Source organism: Crassostrea angulata, chromosome 4 (assembly GCF_025612915.1).
Source record: "Crassostrea angulata isolate pt1a10 chromosome 4, ASM2561291v2, whole genome shotgun sequence".
NCBI classification, from domain to species: Eukaryota; Metazoa; Mollusca; class Bivalvia; order Ostreida; family Ostreidae; genus Magallana; species Magallana angulata.
In genome coordinates, this window is record NC_069114.1 from 36,704,969 (window position 1) to 36,725,243 (window position 20,275).

Consider the following 20,275-nt stretch of genomic DNA (forward strand, 5'->3'; position numbering starts at 1 on the left):
AATATATTTAGAACAACTGAATAAAAAAAAAGGAATTCATCTTCTGTTGCTCCAGTGTTTCAATAATTACAAAGTCTTTCATGCATTGGAATAGATAAGTACCTACCCTTTTCTATGGAAAGATTGGTGCAATCTATTTTAAATTTCTAAAAACAGTGACAAATTAAGATAAGATTACCGACCCTCACCCCACCCACCCCTCCATAAAAATGGTGGGGGGTCTTGAGATCAATGAACTGACAACTAGTAAAGCATACAAAATATGGTTAAATTCATCGAATTAAGTAATTGTTAATAAGCTAAATGTATTGTGCAATTTTTTATTTTGACATGTGTTTTTCATTATATAGGACATCCTTTACGCCTTTTAGAGGAATCGAGGCACCTTTCATGACTTCCGGTTTTAGGTGGGAAATTTAATTTTTACCTTTGCTGTTTTCATTCACGTGTTCCAGTCAAATGCGATTTTATATGCGAATATCAAAGTATCCGGGTGTTTGATATTTTTAATGAAAACGTATATAATTGATGTAAATCTTTTCCAGAGCGTATCCTATGCTTGTAAATACCAGTTGACACGACCTTAGACCTTCGTGATGAGGAAGCAAAAACGACATTGAACATCAGCTGTTGATTTCTTCAGAGTGATGGATGGGGAGTATTCATTACTCGGGGTCATCTTGAAAGGAGATAATTCAGCAAAGGATGATGGTAGATGTTTGGGAGCGATTAAGCTGTTCAATTCACAAATTCGTGAATTTACTTTGGAAAAGTTTAGAGATGTTATGAAGAAGCAGCTGATATGTTTTGTGGAAAATCTTCAATTTTGTACAAAAGAAGGGTAATTTACAAAGAAGGAAAACAGATTAAAACTGCATTATCCAAAACAGAGACATATATAACATAAATGCTATTTCTGTCTTTGATCCAGAACAATTATACGTTAGAACACTTTCCCCCCTCTAATTATAAATATCATTTTATATGAATACCAATTTTCAAGAATTTCGTCGTCAAGATGATTCACCTGTACTTGGACAATCATCAATTTTCAAATTCTGAAAACACATTTTACTGATGAGATAATTTTTCAGGAATTGAATTCTCACATCTTTAAAAATCCTTAAAAAATTGATGCCCACAAATATTGATGAAACCATATAAGTACTGTATAGTTATATAACAGTTATGTTTCCAAAAATTATGTTCCCTGATGTACTATCAACTTGCCAAGCAGTAACTGCAATTGTGAATTGTGTAATGCAGTTTTTTTTTTTATGGTTTTACCTTCATATCCTGAATGAATCACTAAAGAAAGCATTTTATTGTCTAAGTGAACTTACCTGTAAAGAAAAACGTTCATTTCTCTGTGTACTTTTTTGACAATGTGTTAATGATCAGTGTACCTGTTTATTGTTTGACTGTTGCATTACTGTATATCCCCGAGAACCCAAACTCTGTCACCATAAGTAGAAAACATTCCGCGGTTCTCAGCAATTTATTTTTTACAGTTTTTAGCTCACCTGAGCTGAAAGGTCAAGTGAGTTATTCTGATCACATTTTGTCTGTCGTCCGTCTGTCTGTCTGTCCGTAAACTTTTCACATTTTCAACATCTTCTCAAGAACTACTGGGCCAATTTCAACCAAACTTGGTACAAATCATCCTTAGGCAAAGGGGATTCAAAGTTGTGAAAATTAAGGGCCACACTCGTTTTCAAGGGGAGATAATTAGAAATTAATGAAAAATTTCGAGAAATTTTCAAAAATCTTCTTCTCAAGAACCAGAAAGCCAGGAAAGCTGAAACTTGTGTGGAAGCATCCTCAGGTAGTGTAGATTCAAAGTTGTGAAAATCATGACCTCCGGGGTTAGGATGGGGCCACAATGGGGGGTCAAAGTTTTACATAGGAATATATAGAGTAAATCTTTAAAAATCTTCTTCTAAGAAACTAATCAGCAAAGAAAGCTGAAACTTGTGTGGAAGCATCCTCAGGTAGTGTAGATTCAAAGTTGTGAAAATCATGACCCAAAGGGGTAGGGTGGGGCCACAATGGGGGGTCAAAGTTTTACATAGGAATATATAGAGTAAATCTTTAAAAATCTTCTACTCAGAAACTAATCAGCCAGGAAAGCTGAAACTTGTGTGGAAGCATCCTCAGGTAGTGTAGATTCAAAGTTGTGAAAATCATGATCCCTGGGGGTAGGGTGAGCCCACAATGGGGGGTCGAAGTTTTACATAGGAATATGTAGAGTAAATATTTAAAAATCTTCTTCTCAGAAACTAATCAGCCAGGAAAGCTGAAACTTGTGTGGAAGTATCCTCAGGTAGTGTAGATTCAAAGTGGTGAAAACATGATCCCTGGGGGTAGGGTGAGCCCACATTGGGGGGGGGGGGGTGTTAAAGTTTTACTAAGGATTATTTAGAGTAAATCTTTAAAAATCTTCTTCTCAGAAACTAATCAGCCAGATGATTTTTTATAATTGTTAAGACTTTGGCTCCAGGACAATTCTTTGGCCTCACAAGAAGGTTCAGAGTTTGATGTAGCTTAATATCCCATATATAAACAATTGTAAGGGATCTTTTTGAGGACTGCAATACTCAACATGTGATATGACTATAAAATCATCCAGTTAGAAAAGGGACTAATGATTATAAACATAAGAATATCCAGGGGGAAAAATGGATTTTATTTATACAGGATCTACATGTATTATTGTACATTGTCCAGATTGTTTGTATTATGACTCCATTAAGCTGATTTTATCATACCTATTGTTCCTCAGGTGAGCGATGTGGCCCATGGGCCTCTTGTTATCATTTGCAATCACTAAATATAATCTGAAACGTTATAATTTATAAAATTATTTACAAAAATATTTTTATTAGTATTCCAATAAGCCCTCTGAATACGACGTTTATCACACATGCTATCATAGTTTATGAACCTAACTCCGTCACCCACATGATCTATGATACGCCAGGGAATGAAGACACATTAACAATTTAGTTTAAACTCAACTTGTATATAGGTCAAGTTAAAATAAGTAAAATCGGTGTATACAATTTAAATTGTATTTAATTTCATCAAAGTGAAATGATAACCAGAATTAAAAAATGGGTCCTTGTAACAACAATCACAATGACCTTTTCAGAATGTATGGAAGCCGTTTGATTTCTGTCCTTACATATTTCAAAAATATCATATCAATAATGAATATATTGATGATTACATTATTTAATTATTACATTTTTAATAAATGTTGCATATTCTAAACACCGACATACCGTATATATCTGTAACCCTGTATAAGGCAAAAATTACGGTATGAGCGATTTGACGTTATCATCAAGTGTAGTGCATGAATGCTATTGCGGACTGAAAAAAATGTATTAATAACCTTAATAAAAAATGTATTACATGTGAAATGTTTCCTTTTGACCTCTCTTAAAATGACAGAACACCGTAAATCATCGAATGGGCCCGCATGTCAGAAATATCGATATTTTAGTGCACCCGTGAAAAAGTGTTAGCTGATTTCATGCAATTATTGTTGCATAAAATGAACAAGGTGTAATTTTGTTATGTTTGAACACATTCTTAATCTTAAATTAAACCGTTGTAAATTGTTGACATTTGATTGAAGTTTTTTGACATTCAAAAAATGACGTCATAACCGTACTTGATTTTAAACAGCGAGGAGTTTCCTGAAAGTGACGGCGTTGGGGTAGTGACGGAGTTAGGGAGCTATGCGATACATAAAAACACGGTTATGTTAATAATTTTGAATGAGTTGCATGTAGATTTAAGTAATGAATCTGTATAGTATAGTCTTCATTATAGGTGGGGAATCCGATCTGGATTGGAAAATATCTTGAAAGTTGGGGACATTTTATCAGAAGAAAAAACTATACACGTCCAATGGAATCAATGTAAGTACAACAGTTAAAGCTAATAAACCCTGGCCCTATTTATTCCATCTTCATGCACTAGGCAGTAAAGGATTTTTTATCCACTCCTTTTCTTTCCAACTCTTGGCTAATTTAGCCTATAATTTTTCAGAGAACTAGTAGTGCCATTGAGTAATTTATAGAGTTGTCAGAAAATCACTTTTTCAGCAAAGTGTTGGAGAGTATCAGAGATGCAAGATTATTATACTCAGCATTTAACGTTCTTTTCTTTCTTTGGTTATGACATACTTTAAGTTCTTACTCCTGAAGGAAAATATAATATAAACATTGTTAATTTAATACTAAATATGTTGTCAGTCTGAAATTCAATATTGGCTAGATGCTGCACATTATAAAAGTTTAAAGAAGAGTGTAGAAGTCTAGATCCCACCACACAATACCAGGGTTATACCTGTGTGTGTTTATCACAAAATACCTGTATAAGTTGATAAAATACATGTTTGTTAATTTGATAACTGTTGTACAGTATTTTATTACAAAAACCCACCAGTTCATATACTTATCATGTATGGTACATTTTCAAGAGATTAAAAGCGAATCAAATGGTATGTATTGAAATAAGCGTGATGTTTGAAATAATTATTTGTCGTTGTAATACAGGAATTCAACTAACTTGCACATGTTAGCCCTGGTGATGGAAATTTTTTGTGTACATTTTCAAATAAAGCTAGAAGTTTGAAGCAAGATAAGGCATGTTTAATAAAGGATGGGGTATCTATATGTGTTTTAAGAGCAATATCTTTAACAGAACAATTGTATGGTCTTGCATGTTGTATTAAAAATTGCTACTATTACATGTACTATGTCAGTTAATACAACCAGTTCATTGATATAACATATATAAATAGGTTTTCTATTCATTTGCCAAATGCATATGTAAATGATATAATTTTCATAAACAAAAATTGATATGGAGACAGATATTTTAATTGATCTGTATGATGTATCTTAATTGTATGTCTACAACTTCATTGGCATCATCGCCGGTTCAAGTCAGTGAAAAATTCAATTATTTAAAGTATGAAATAATATTTTAAAGAAATGCAGTTTTGTAGTCTTGGGAGACTTGGTATGAAAATTTAGGGTTTGAATAATTTCAGGTGAACCAAAGATTGCTGTACGGACCGCTAGTGGTGTGGTAATAGGTTTTGTGTTTTGCGGTTTACAGTCCAAGCTCAGAGTTCTGAGATCTCTGATTACTGACCAGGTAATCATGTTTACTGTATAATCATTGAAATTCATGAAGGCTTATTCCATTGGATATTTTTCGGAATAAATTATTGCCACATATTGTTGGGTGACATTTATAATAGAGTTAAATGTAATTTAATTACAAGACTTACTGCCCTTGTCACACTGGTTTCTGTTACATACAGGTACATTCATATAGTCAGGTTTTTTTTTCAATGCATGAAACTTGCTCGTATCAAATTTTGTAAGACATAATAAAACTAATATTTTTCCAGATTTATGATGAAGGCAGAGCATCCACGCAAGAATTCCACTTTGTTGAACAGAATGGCTGGCCTGTTAGTGCTAAGCAAGAGAACAGTCTTTCTGTTTTGGATGTGTGTAACGGAAGCCATGTCACCATCAGTACAGAGCGAGTCCTGTTGACACAGACCAGAGTCTCTCCAGAGACTGACAACTTACCCTTCAACGCCAGCACTGCCAATAAGTACCAGTCAGTTTCTCTCATCTTTACAATGTTTAATGATACAGTATAATAAACCTTTGCAAGGAGTACATGTTGTAATTGAAATTGATCTGTCAAATCGTTATGTCACTACATTTAGTACCTAATGTGCTCAAGTATTTATTTTCTCACAAGACTGAAGTATTCATACAAGTACATTTCTTCTGTTCCGTATGAAAAAATAGATCTACAGTAACAACAATATCCAGAAAGAGACATCTATCGTTCCGGTCTAGTAAAGACTTGGAGAGGATATCCCCAGCAGACTCCAGCGTGGGGGACGTGACAGGGTCGGTCAAGCAGATACTCATCAGCTATGTGAGGGCAGAGGCAGCACAGCATGCACTGAGGCTCAAACAAGAGTTATCTGCCCTTGGATTCACTGTGTATTTAGTGAGTTATTAATATCAGATTGATTGGGTTTTGTCTCATGGCCAATTCAAGTGCATTCACTGGAACACTACCTGGTGAGGAGTTCACACAAAATGATGAGATACAGTACATACAGATTGTATGTACACCGTAATGATGCATATTTGCAGTATAATTCCATTGTTGTAGGATGTGCATGAGATTCGGTCCGGACTGGACTGGCAGGACTCTCTGAACTATGCTGTCAGTAACTGTGAGTTCTTTGTTCCTCTGGTCACACCAAAGTATGGCGAGACTCAGTGGACCAACAGAGAGGCAAGTGTTACTATTGTCAGTAAAGTTGTATAAACCAGTCATAAACCTGAGATACAGTCAGCTTAGTTTATAATGTTTATTGTAATGTCATCCCAAAATGAATTCTAAGTTGAAGAAATTCCTGATGATTCAATTAATCTATGAATGATTGTAATGAGAACATTTGAATGTTTTACTCTGATACATTTAAGAGGCAGTCTACGATAGAACCATGCAAAATCAAAATTTTATAATGAAGGGTGTAGATTAATTTTCATAGTTTATCTGGATATATCTAAAGTATATTGTCTATTTTATCAAATTTTCATGGTTAAATTTATCTGCACCACTGAAATCCCCCAGATAAGACCATTTCTATTTTTAGCTCATTATTCATAATAAATTTCATGCATGAATAAGGCTAATTTCATATAGTCATTTAAGTATTAAATAGAGTTTAATCATACATGGAGTCAGATTCACATAACATCTGATACAAATACCTTTGATTTGGTGCACACATATTTTTTAATTCATTCGTTGATTTTAAGATAGATGATCAAATATTATAATAAGATAGGTAATGTCCAAAACACACTACTTCTCTTAGTAGGATATAAAACCTCAAGAAACGTTTTAAATTTAGAGTTTCTTGGTTCAAACAATAGAATTATCCATACAAAAATATATTTGAATGGGAATTTGGTTGCAAATAAATATTAAGCTTATATTCCGGTGTTTAAATTCGGGATTTTTACAAATTAAATTATCTCCCTTTGTGGAACTCTCGTGTAAAGAAGATAAAGAAGAATGATTGGAGAAAGCCAGATGTCAACAAAATGGATGGTTTGAAATGTAGTTTTGGTGAAAATTGTAAAGAGAAAGCAGATAATATACTTTAGGATTGTAAGAAAAACACTTCAGCACACTTGAGATTTTTTAAATGTACCTCTGAGTCAGATTTTGTACAAATACCAGAATCATCGTGCTGGTGTGCATGGGTTGAGGCTGTCAATTTTCAGCGGGCGTACATGTGCTAAACACAGGCAGGAATATGGAATTCAGTGGAAAAGGAAAAGGAGAACATGCTGTCATTCACTACATAAACAATCTCAATCTGGCATAATTGCGAGTGGAATTACATTCATTCAAAGCCGAGAGATATGGATGAAGCTGAGCACACATTTTCCAACTGGTTCTGGTAAGAAAAAATTGCCATTACCCAATGACATAATTCTTAACAAACCAAAAATATTTATATAACAGTACTCTTATGTGTACCAGTAAATATTGCTAGGACAAACTACATGTATGTATGCATAAAATAAATGCACATCAATATCAGATTAAAACTGCCCCCCTCCCAATTTGATTAGATATCTATGGAAAAGATATACAGTTCAGTTTTTATAGTGGTATAGTGTTCTAAACTTAAAATTTACTTGTTGAAATACTCATACAAATTTGAAAACCTATTTTTATTATTCAAGGAATGAATTAGTGCTTTTATAAACCCATGCTTGATCTCAATTTCCTTACCTGTTGTCACTGATAAATAATTGTTTTGATTATGAACAAAAAACTCTGTTAAATGAACCAACGTTTACGGGGAAATTAATGCATAATGGACACATCAGAATGATCAGATGTTTGGAATTTTACCATTAATAGGTGTTCGCAGAAAACGCATTGAGAGAAAACTGTGTCAAGATTAATACAGATCTAAAGGAGGATTTGAAAGGTGTGTTTTTTACACAATTGATTGACTGAATTATTATGATGTATTCAACTCATAAAACTTTGTTGTACATTACATATGAAACAGAAAATATAAATACAAAGGAGTTGAGGAGTACTACATGTAAGAACAAATGTTGTCCAAAGATATTTGGGGGGGGGGCATGCCAGGCCTGGATCTTTCATTTAAGTATTTTAGAGAAAAACAGGTTTATACATAAAAATGTCTTAAAAATCAAAGGGAATTTCAAATGGTTAATGTATTTGTCCCATTAAGATAGCATTATAGTTTGTATTCATGCTAAAAACTTATTTAGCTGGACAACATTAGATTAACTGATAATAACAGTGTCTTTTAATGGTTAAAAATCTTTAATCATCTACACTTTATATTTAGTTATTTTACAATATGTCTATTGAGAGTTCAACTTATCAACATTTTGGATATCCAATTGATACTTGTATATGTACATTAGATATTGTGTATGAAAATCAGAAATAAGATTTGGCTTTATTTTTGTTAATATATAGACTACATATACATTACCGGTATATTAGATATACATTAAATGTACTCTTTTGTAGAACTATGCTGTTTATTAGAGAGAACTACAGATTCTGAAGCAATGGACGCTGATATATCTTTTTCTAACCCAAGAGGTATAACAGTGAAAAAACATTACATGATGTACAAGATGATTAATGACGCATACTTGGTATTATTATCATAGATTATCATAGATATTCCAAATATGAATTTTTTGACCCTTTTCATTATTGCCGCATGGGTGGTATATATGTTTCTTGAACTGTATGGTTGAATTTCAGTTTTACAGTTCAATGAGTTTAAATGTGATTCAGGCACAAGGACAATGCTAAATGTAGATAAAAGTCACTGTGATCATCTTAGGGATCGAGGTCATTCAAAGATTGGCTGCCACTTGAAATGATTATCATATGTAAATTTTACAATGCATAATTTTTTCTGAAATGTCATATAGTTGTTATTAAAGCTGTCAATGCTTTACATGTGTATTATAGTGGTACATATATGTGTGTATCCAACAGCTGAGTTTAGTCTAATACTTTGAATACATATATTTTAATGAATATACCGGTATATATTTATTTTCAGATTTTGATCTTCTGTCATCTCAGAAAACTGTGGGGTCTGATCAGTCCAAAGATGAAAGAACAGAGCATGAAATCTTAAATGAAGCTGTGAAATTATTGTCATATGGAAAGTACTCCCCTGTAAAATCACAGCCATCTATGAATCTTGATCAACTTCAGTATTCAAAGAGAATTGTGATACATGCATGAATTCATATTATTATATTTTCATGTTAAATACTACTCGAAAACCATTGTCAACCTCCGCTTCGCGTCGGTTGACAATGGTGTCCTTTGGGTGTCAATTTCAACTGTTACCCTCCCAAACAGGCACTATTTATATAATGTTAGTCCTCTAATAGCACTACATGTGTATGAGTTGATGACGTAAGTCTTCTAATAGCGCTACAGGTATAAATTGATTATTTTAGGCCATTAATAGACAAACATGTATCAATTGAGGATGTAAGCTAGATAATAGCACTTCATTAATGATTTGATGATAAGAGTTGTCTAACATCACTTGTATGAATTGATGATGTTATTTGGCCAAAAGTGCTACATGTATGAATGTTGGCTAGTAGCTCTACATGTATGAATTAATGATGTTAGTTATTTAATAGTGCTACATGTATGAATTTATAATTTTATTTGTCTAATAGTGCTACAAGAAGGAATTGATGATGTAAGTTTGCTAAAAACATTACATAATTAATATATGAATTGATGTTGTCTGTTCTATAATAGCATTTCATGTACGAATGATGATGTTAGTCCTCTATTAGCACTACACATATATGAATTGATAATGTTTTTGTACTAATAGCGCTACAGGTATGAATTGATTGTTATTTGGCCAATAGCGCTACGTGTATCAATTGAGGATGTAAACTTTATGAATGATTTGATGATAAAAGTTGACTTATAGCACTAGTGTGAATTGATGGTGTTACCTGGCTAGCTAATTGTGCTATACGTTTGAATTGATGATGTTCTTAGACTAGTGGCGCCACATGTATGAATTGATGAGGTTACATGTATTTGGCTAACAGCGCTACATGAATTAATGATGTTATTTGGCCAATAGTGAAACATGTACATACATGAATTAATGATCATTGTTGTCTTAAATTGCTACATGTTTAAATTGATGATGTTATTTGGCAAATAGTGATTCATGTGTGAATTGATGTTGTTTGGTTATCAGTGCTATATGTATGAATCAATAATGTTATTTAGCTTTTAGTGCAACATGTATGAATGATGATAAAGGTTGTTCAATAGCACTACATGTATGAATTTATGATTTTATTTGACTAAAAGATAAGTGCTACATGTGTGAATTGTTGGTGTTTGGTTATTAGTGCTACATGTATAAATTGATGGTAATACATGTATTTGTCTAACAGTGTTAAATGTATGAATTGAAAATGGATGTCTTATACGGCTACATGTATAAATTAATGATTTTATTTGACTAATAGCACTACATGTATGAATTGATGTTGTTATTTGGCCAAAAGTGATACATGTATTAATTGATAATAGTTGTCCACTATTGCTTCATGTATAAATTGATGATTTTACTTGACTAATAGCACTACATGTATTATTGATGATGTTATTTGGCTAATAGGGATACATGTATTAATTGATGATGATAACTTTCTAAATTTAAATTAATGGCACATCTCTGTCTTTTTTTCGTATGTAACTGAATAATGAATATTTCAATTCACTGATTTTGTATCTTTTTTTCTGAAATTAAAATTCTCTTTCCGATGTATTCATTGTAGGTTGAAATTTGGTTGTATTGCATATTTTATTTCATAGCTTTGTAAACAATGGCTTTTCATATTTCATGAAAATAACTGCAATAATTTGGTCTTTGCTTTTTGCTCCATTTGAAGCAAAGGCTCATTACAGGTATTTCTTATTAATGAGTGTTACATGTAGGCTTTACAGGATTTTTTTTTCATATCAGGTGGTTATATGTACATTTTGAAGTTTATAACTGTAACAAATAATCCATGAATATTAAACAGGTTATTTTAAGTTAAAGATTGTTATTTGCTGTGTTCTTCTCAGATATCATCTTAACAATATACTTATGTTGTAAACTCTGCTCAAAAATACAAATGTATATGATAAAGTACATTCATTTAAATTTGAATACATGTAACATGAAATCCATTGTTATTGTATTTTAACAGTTTTATGTCAAAGCGGATGCTTAAATAAATTGAGGTGCTGTGGGACATAATTCGATTTTAATATGGATTAATGTACATTGTGATTGAAATACTTTCACCGGTTTAAAATTTTCAAATTTTACAATATTTAACCAAAAAAGAGCTTTTAAAAATATTTGGAGAGGTAAAAATTGTAAAAACCCAGAGCGGGAGTCAAACTCATGACTTACAGATTCGTAGTACACCCTCTAACCCACTGCGCGTCGCTGTTAGGTGACAAACTTAATGGTCCAAGTTTCCTTTCAATTGCAGCCCCCCCCCCCCCACCTGATGGCAATTCATAGTAATTCTGTGTGTTTAATTTTTTAGACTACTTAATTCTCCATTACTACTTGTTTTATTTGGCAAGGAAAATCTAAATAATTATGTAATAGCATTTTTCTTACCCTAGATAAACGTGCACCATGTCCACCCCAACCCCCTCCCAAATCCACCCACCCCCCAAAATTTCCACTGAATTTCATTTGCAACCAAATTCCCTCAACCAGATTAAAGACAAATAAAGACCATATAAGCTGACAAAATATTATATTAATTGATGCGTTTCTTGGGCAGTTATGCCAGTTTTAGTGCAAATAGGTCAATTTTGGTAAAATTTCAGTATTTTCATGAAGTTAAGGCCCACATATCTTTGTGTATTGTGTTTAGAAATTTAAATTCCTTATTATTCAGAATACCTATGGGTTTTCACAATGTGAAGAAACGGGTTTCATTCAATTGCAGTGTGTAATATTTCCAGTAAACTAAAAAGAATTGTATGCTGTCTAATTTTTCAAAAGTTCTATAAATAGAACAAGGGGAAAACCCTAGTGCCATCCGTTTCCATAGTTACTGATGTAATGTAATAAAAATCATTCTCATTATAATCAAGTTAGGTTATCATGAATATCTGTGCCAAGTCTCATGAAATTTCGATATACTTCCATTGATAGCCATTTGCATGGTTCTATGGTAGACTGCCTCTTAAGGAGAATTAAGCATGAAACTTCGATTGACCTTAACATATTCAGCTATAATCTCATTGTAAATTTTTTTGCAACAGGTAAAGCTGGCAGATGTCCTTGGAAAGTTCATTATCCCAGTCAACTTTCTGGAGAACTGGCCACCTAAATGCTTGGCAATACAGTTTGCTACTACCCAGTACATTGATTGGAAAACCCAGACTCAAATCAATGCTGGTACATGTATCTTTTCAAATAGAGAATTACGCATAGAATATTCACCCAAATAACCAGCTTCAAATTTTGTATAAAGTGGTCTACCAACAAACTCCTCCCAAATCTGTAGATTCTGCCGTTTTGTGTCAAATCACGAAAATATACAATTGTGAGCACCAAATTTTTATTATAATCCTATGTAAGTTCACAACTGCCAGAAAAATGAAAGTGAGATTTTCAGAAATCTTCGACGGATGCCTTTCATGATTTAATGCGAATATTAATTCTTTGTGTTTAATTAGGAATCTACAGTAAACTTTAAACTTGTTAACTGTTGCAATCCTTTTTTAATTATATTGGCAGTCCCTAAATATCATATCTTTGGGAAGAATATTGCCATATGTTGCTTGCATGTACATTTACATTTTCTATATGAATGTAAAACTCTGATATATTTGTGTTTTCTAACAGAACTATCTGAAGGCTCAACCACAGCAACAGATATCAAAGTCTGGGACCAAGGACACATCAGATTGGTAGCCTGTAAAATCAAAGAGCTTCTCAACAAAGCCAGGGAAAAGGCTCAGCTCAAGAAGATGTCATTAGTGAAAAGAGTATGTTGTTATGAAGCTTTTCAAAATACATTCACCTTACCATTTACCTGAACTTGAACTGAGTGCAATTGAAATGAGTGCAATTGAAGTTTTGTTTGTCTTTTTCTTTCAGTTCGATTAAGTCTTTTGTGTCAAACTTTAACCATTCTCCTAACTTTCAAACGGTATAACATACAGCTAGACTTCAAACATCACAGTCAATATCATCAGAAAATGATGATTAAAGCTGCATGGTCCGATTTTTTTGCTATTACAGTATCGAATAATTTTCCCTACAAACCAAATATCTTGGAAAGTTGTAGACTTTTGCCTAATTACACCAGCAGAATCGTTCTCCTTTCAAAGTTAGAAATATTCAAAGTAAACAAAATAATTTCTCTTTGGGCAAACAAAAAAACAAACGAATCTGCATCATTGGAACGTTTAGAAAAGGTAACCGATTGGTTTCGCCCCCCGAACAATTAGTTTTATTCAACCTGCATGTTATGCATCGATTGTAAACAAAACAAACTTCTGAATTATTAGAAAATAAAATGTATACAGGTTTATTTTTGATTGTCAAAACAGTATGACCTTTACTTATAGTGATGCCAAAGTCATTATACAATATATCTGCCTCGATGCCATCATGAGGCAAAATAACGTGGTACCTTCTTGTGTCGTTTGTTTTAAAAACAAATCTTGTGCATCATTTTTTTCATTGAAACATGGCTTAATTGATCGGAAAAACTACCGCAATACATTTTATTTTACACATACTTAACATAGCCATCATTTAAAAGTGTTCACAAAATTTGATATAAAATCGGACCAAGCAGCTTTAAGTTAAAGATAAAGACGTAATGATCCAGTTCAAAATTAAATTGATCTGATCATCAGAGAATCTACAGTCACGGTGGTTGTTATTTGATTAGTCAAAACACTGAGGAACAAAACTGTTTAAAAAACATTAAGGTTTAAAGTATAGATCGATGCATTTTCTATCTAATTTTTGTAGAAAACAGTGGTAAAAAGCTGTACTCTGGTTGAGGAGAATAACGAGCAGGCTTCCCAGTGTAACCGTGATGGATGTCCATTGGTGGTCATCTGTGTTCACATAAACCAGAGGGAACTGGTGAGTCAGTTGTGTCCTACAGTCCAATAGTTTAACATAAAAATACTTTAAAACTTTAAATAGACTCGCAAATTTGATAATTGAAGTAAATGAAAATGATGGATGTGTTGGACATCACAAGTATAATCAATAATGAAAATGAAGTGAACCTATAACTATACATGTAGGTTAAAGGTCCTTACTTACATTTAGTACATGTATATGCTGTCAATAATTTCTGAATTTCAGGGTGTTGAGTTTGCTGAATTCATCAGGGGTATGGGTTATGAAGTATGGTGTACAAACACTGGAAACTCAGAGCACGGGCTTGGTAAGGCAGTAGATTGAAATTATCAGGACTTTTAAAAAAATGCTTCCTAAAACTATGAAAGGAAATTTTCAAGATATCAAAAAAAATATTGCTTCATAAGGCATGTAATTGAAATTACTGGTATCAGATATTAAAATTGAGTTTTAAGTTGTATGATGAAACAAGTTCCCCAGATACCCCAGCAGTACTTGCTCCCAGTGTGTGCTTTGATCATTATCCTCTAAACGGGATAAACATGTGAATTTGTAGCCTAGACGTCCAATGCTGTAACACATCAGACACACCCTTAGTTCCCCTTATATTACAGTACTGACTAACTTTGTGTTGTAGACTGCGGTGGGTGGGGTGTGGAGGAGAGGGAGACCTTTCAGGAGAAGGCGGATGATGCTGGTGTCATTATCGCTGTGTTATCGCCTGACTTCATTCACTCCAGGACCTGCCAACAACAGGTAGTACAGAACACTCTGAAACATTGTAAAAAATATCAAAACAGCCAGTAACTATTATAGTTTTAGAATGTTTCAGAACTATTTTAGTATTTAGCATATCAAGATTTTCTCTGGAATTGTGTCAAAAATGTAAAAAAAAATCATATTCTAAATAGTACTTTACATACAATGTTTATTGATGTGTGAAAGCAATAGAGTTACATTTTTGTTTTATCGCATGGTGACCTTAAGATAACTGTAAATCTATTTGTATTATTACAGTTATATTACTGTGAGCAGAGGAAGAAGGTAGTCCCTCTCCTGATGGAGAACGTACAGATTCCCAGCTGGCTGGAGCTGATGCTGCACTCCAACACTTACACTGTGGGTGTCATTGTTAATTACATCTATCGTACTTAGGCCCAGAAAATTAAATGAATTGGTTCTCAGGATAAACTACATTGTGGTATGGGGAAAAACCCATTATTCATATTTTACCGGTACTTTAAATTAAGGTGGGTCATTCAAATCAGCAGAATATTACAGCTGTATTTGATTATTGCAGATAAAATGATGCTTAAAAAAAACATTTGGACCAACTGGCAAGAGCAAACACTTTAATTTCTTGGGCCTAAGTCATTCAATATTTTAAGACAGCTTTCTTTGTTCCGACATTAGATGTTGAATGATGTCCTTCTATCTTTCAGTGTGTTGACAAGGGAGATTATCAGGACCATTTGCCCACACTTCTACAAAAGTTGTTGGACCCCAAAGCAAGACAGAGCCCGAATGCAGAATTGGATGAAGCAAGGATATCATATGCAGTAAGACCATATACATGCATCTAATGATAATCTGATGTTACTTGATAATTGACCTTTAAACATCGAAATGAATATTGAAACGCCAGAACATGTTAAAAGTATTTCAGTGCATTAAACATACATGTAAACTGATTGTTTTAGGTCAAGCAGCTGAAGAAACTCCTGAGGAGCAGTTTATGTATCTATATATGTGGACCCACTGTGTGTGATAACATTAACACAAATACCATCAAGTATGTATCTACATAATATCATCATGCTGTACATAATTTTATTCTTTATTTTTAGATAACAATGATGAAAGATTAATACTGTGGTTTCATCAATATTCGTTGAATACCAATTTTCGTTGATTTCATTGTGAAGTTTATCCTTGAAATTAAATATTCATTGAACTGCAATTTCAACTAGTATTTTGTATTGATAGGGTCATTGGCCACGAATTTACATATGCTTGAAACTGTGATTTTCACTTTATCCATGAAAATTGATACCGTTGAATATTAATGAAACCACAGTACTGATAAATTTGTAATTTATGAAAACAATTTATTAACAAGACAGTAGACACTCATCTTAACTTTAAATTGAGAACTTCATGGTTTGAAGCAATAGGTTATACATGATACATGTATTGAACTGTAGTGTGCAAGTTTATGCTTTAGGCATGATTATCTGCATTTACATGCACTTGCCTGTATAGTTAAGGAATAAAAGTTCAATATATTTCAGCAAAATTGCTGTATTAAACTTTTTTTTTAAATAATAATACAAAATTATCATAAAATACATATTTACATGTAACTTGCTATATGCACATGTTTATGATAAAACATTTTCTTCTAAACAGAGCTCTTGGACAGGTGCTCTGTAAGTTTGATGATGTCACCGTGGTAACAGGGGGAGGATACAACACAGAGTATCTGGTCAGTCACGCTTTTCTGCAGGAGACTCAGAAGTCACTGAAATCCCACAGGGTGTGGCATGTCCTCCCTGAAAGAGAGAGAAAGGTAGAGAGATAAAAGTAGAGATAGAAAGAGAGGCAGAGATAGAAAGATAGAGGTATAGGGATGAAAAAGAATCACAAGCTCTTTGGATCTGCTTGTCCCAGTACTTCTTCATATAGTCAAAATTATAAGAATATGATTTGCTTACTGTAAGTCATTTTAATTGCACTGTTTCTTGATTTTTCAAGAAGTACCAAACACGATGGTTTTGATTTAATGCTTCAATAAATGATGCAGTGATCAAAGTAGATGTATAAGCATTGAAACATTTTGGAAAACTAATCATATTTTGTACGTTGGTGACCATTTTGTAGGACAGGACCAAAGATTACCCCCAGAACAGTGATGGAACATTCCAGGTGATATCCTTTGGACAGACCTATTTCTGTGGGAACAGTCTGGAGGAGAGGGATCAGATTGTCTCCAAGGCCCTCGACATTTGTCTTCTGGTCATTGGTAAGCTGTTGTAAAAGTGATTAACTCACTGATGGTTAAGTACACATTTTCTATGGTTAAGCAATACGCCTTGGTATTAAATATGTGTATGTATGATATACCACACTAAAGTTGGGTTTTTTCTTACCATACGTGTGGGGGTATTTTACGCAGTTTTAAGTTTACTGCATAACTAATGTAAATTTCCACCTTGCATAAATATTTAATTATCATTTTTACAGTAATCAGCAAAAGATTGAGAAGGATGTAAATATTGGGGTACCTTGCTACAACATATCTAGAAATGATACCTAACATGTCATAAGCTGCAATAAAAGTCACAGATATCATTTTTCCACCAAAACTATTGTAGTGGATAGTAGAGATCCCATTAGCATTTAAAAGCATGATGAATCGCTGCTCTGCATATAAGTGCTAGTTATTTATCAATGCAATCAACAAAAAACATTTGTAGGATTGCATAGGGAAGTAACTTGGACTGTTTGCAAATTGTTATTAAAAATACATGTTTGTGCTTTGTCACTAGTGGAGTGAGTGGATAGTCATGTTATGTACATACCAATACATGAATGTTGGCTTTTACAGGAGATGCAGACTTGAAATCTGTTAAACTTGCACAGAAATTCTCATGGAATGACCACTACGTAATTCCATTTGTTATTAATAAAAATGTGGATTCATCTTTCACTTGGCAGGTACTGTTTTTATTTGCACTTACATAATTTAGAAAATTCAGTTTATTTAAAAATGTAATTACATGTGGACTTAATAATTTCAGTATTTTAAAAGTGGCATAAAAACATCAACAATGAAAGTATATACAAACGCACTGTATGTCAAAATACTGTAAACCAACTTTTATTTGCATGAAAGAAATATTTACAAAGTTTGTGTTGGACTGGTCGTTACGAATATTTCTTGCCATGAACCAGTCTTTGCTGTATGAGTGTAAAACAGATCATGGGTGAATACATCTTGATTGCAAAAAAATAGTTGTTACATACAGTTAATCCGTGTTAAATTGCAAAATAAGGTGTTGCAAATAAAAGGTGGTTTATAGTAATTCCATAACGTAAGCTCTTCATTCAATATTCATGTACATTTACAATATCTCTATTTTTGCCAGCTTTCGCAGGGGATTTCTACAGAAGATTGCCAGGCCTTGAACGACACAGAAAAAACGGTAGAAGCGAGGGCATCAGTGCTCCGTGATGTTCTGATCCGGGTACAGGTCAATCTTGAGTTGGAGCATGGAGAGGAGGCTAGTCAGGAAGTCGAAATGTCACCCCCCAAGAAAGTTCCACGTGAATCATCCTCAAAATGTGGGGGTACCAGCTCCAAAAAGACAACACTGAAAACTGTAAACACCATTATACTGTAATGCATGTAATGTGTTTTTGAGATGCATATATCATGTTATGGTGCTAATATTACATGTAATTTTGATGCAGCAATTACCTATGCATTTATTACACTTTTAGTGTTTGTTTACATTATATGGTAACAAAAAGCCATCTTTAGTATATGTACAGTACATTTACTCTGAAGGTTATTTTTACATACAATTTTATCCATAAAAGTCGGCAAATTACAACTTTAATACATTCCATGAACATTGAAATTTTACAAGAACATACATGTATTACTTAGTGGGTTTTTTTATATTGTACATGTATATGCATTACGTCATCTTTTTTGTCTTTATGCAAGTATGTACATTGTATTATCCTTTATTCAACAATAAATTCTGACACACGAAGGAGTCTGTTTATTGTTAATAACAAATGATTTGGACTTAAATTTGTCGTAAACATTAAAATCAAGTAATTTTTCACCCCGAAATGTTAGCTTACAGGGTGTACAATGTGTAAAGCTCCAAAATTTTTATAATCTTTGTAGTTTGATTTCCACGTTACAATTTGTAGACTAAGGCCAAAAACAATTAATGATTTGTTTCTCAGGCACTGCCGCATCATTAAAATCATCGCTGCATCAAACTTTGTTATCGTTATTTTTCCGGATTTTTCATATCTTATCATTGTCGGTTTTCTCTATTATGGAATCCGTGTAAAAAAAACGCTCAGAAACCTGCCTGCCTCATCAAAATTTTGGCCCGAGAAACTAATAATTAATTTTTTTTGGCCTAAATTAGAATCTTTTAAAATCCAAACTTTAAATATTTGCCATAATTCTGGTCATGTATACAAGGTTATTTTTCGCCTTTGTTCACTTGCAAAGAGTTTTGCCCTGTCTTGAATTTGCCTAGACAAAGTTGTATTTAACAATAATTTGAATCGTTCGAATTCGCCCAGTCTTAAACTCGCCCACAGACAATGAATGCAAAAGGGGCAAAAAAACCAACGGAGGCAAATATTTTCCTGTATACAGTAATGACATTAAAATTATGGACATTTCCTTTGGCATATCCTCTTTGGATTAACACGATGTGTACTTTTGATAAAGATTCATGCAGTGTGTACATACATAAATGATTGTGCCTTTCTGCTATTGTGCATATAAATGCATTACATTGTTTTAATATGAGACCCAACAAGCATGAACAACCACTTGAGTACTGTAGAGAAATCATTTATATTTGCGAGGGCCATTTTTCGTGGTTTATGGGATTTTTGCTTATTTGAAGGGATGTAATTTTGTAGATGTGCCGGTTTTCAGTTATAGTAAGAAAACAAACATAATAAAAATTTGTTTTTGTTGTGGATGTAAATTTGTGGAGGCTACCCACAAAAGCCACAAAAATTAAGCCACCACAAATTTTACTGATTACACAGTATTCAATATAATCCCTGTATAATTATCCAAAGAAGGCAAAATAGATCGTAAAAGGGAAACAAAAACCTAATGTCCTACCATACATGTTTCTGCATTGTCAGGAATCTGAGACAAGCCCCACACATACTTACTAGCAGACA

The 20,275-nt window shown here is 33.2% G+C and overlaps 1 protein-coding gene and 1 long non-coding RNA gene across 3 annotated transcripts; both read left to right on the forward strand.

Moving 5' to 3' along the window:
• The first annotated feature begins 419 nt into the window (after positions 1–419).
• LOC128181765 (uncharacterized) lies at positions 420–20,186 on the forward strand. The gene is made up of 18 exons (XM_052850283.1): positions 420–841; positions 3,841–3,929; positions 5,069–5,175; positions 5,435–5,652; positions 5,850–6,057; positions 6,226–6,351; positions 12,475–12,610; positions 13,061–13,203; positions 14,201–14,317; positions 14,546–14,627; positions 14,958–15,076; positions 15,338–15,439; positions 15,763–15,879; positions 16,021–16,112; positions 16,730–16,889; positions 17,201–17,342; positions 17,928–18,037; positions 18,469–20,186. Exons 1-18 carry the CDS (start codon positions 648–650, stop codon positions 18,721–18,723), a joined length of 2,517 nt encoding a protein of 838 aa, XP_052706243.1. The 5' UTR covers positions 420–647; the 3' UTR covers positions 18,724–20,186.
• On the forward strand, positions 6,991–11,241 carry LOC128181766 (uncharacterized). Of its 2 annotated transcripts, XR_008243362.1 has the most exons (4): positions 6,991–7,531; positions 8,002–8,071; positions 8,653–8,727; positions 9,203–11,241. It is a non-coding gene; the product is annotated as an uncharacterized LOC128181766 (long non-coding RNA). The 2 variants fall into 2 exon arrangements; XR_008243363.1 differs by lacking the exon at positions 8,002–8,071 and having other exon boundaries at positions 6,993–7,531.
• Positions 20,187–20,275: the final 89 nt, after the last annotated feature.

Excerpts from the sequence above, each read along its gene's own strand:
- LOC128181765 (XM_052850283.1), top strand. The coding sequence starts at position 648 with ATGGATGGGGAGTATTCATTACTCGGGGTCATCTTGAAAGGAGATAAT. Across the intron at positions 13,204-14,200 it reads AGATGTCATTAGTGAAAAGA|AAAACAGTGGTAAAAAGCTG; the intron begins GTATGTTGTTAT and ends TAATTTTTGTAG. Across the intron at positions 16,113-16,729 it reads ATTAACACAAATACCATCAA|AGCTCTTGGACAGGTGCTCT; the intron begins GTATGTATCTAC and ends TCTTCTAAACAG.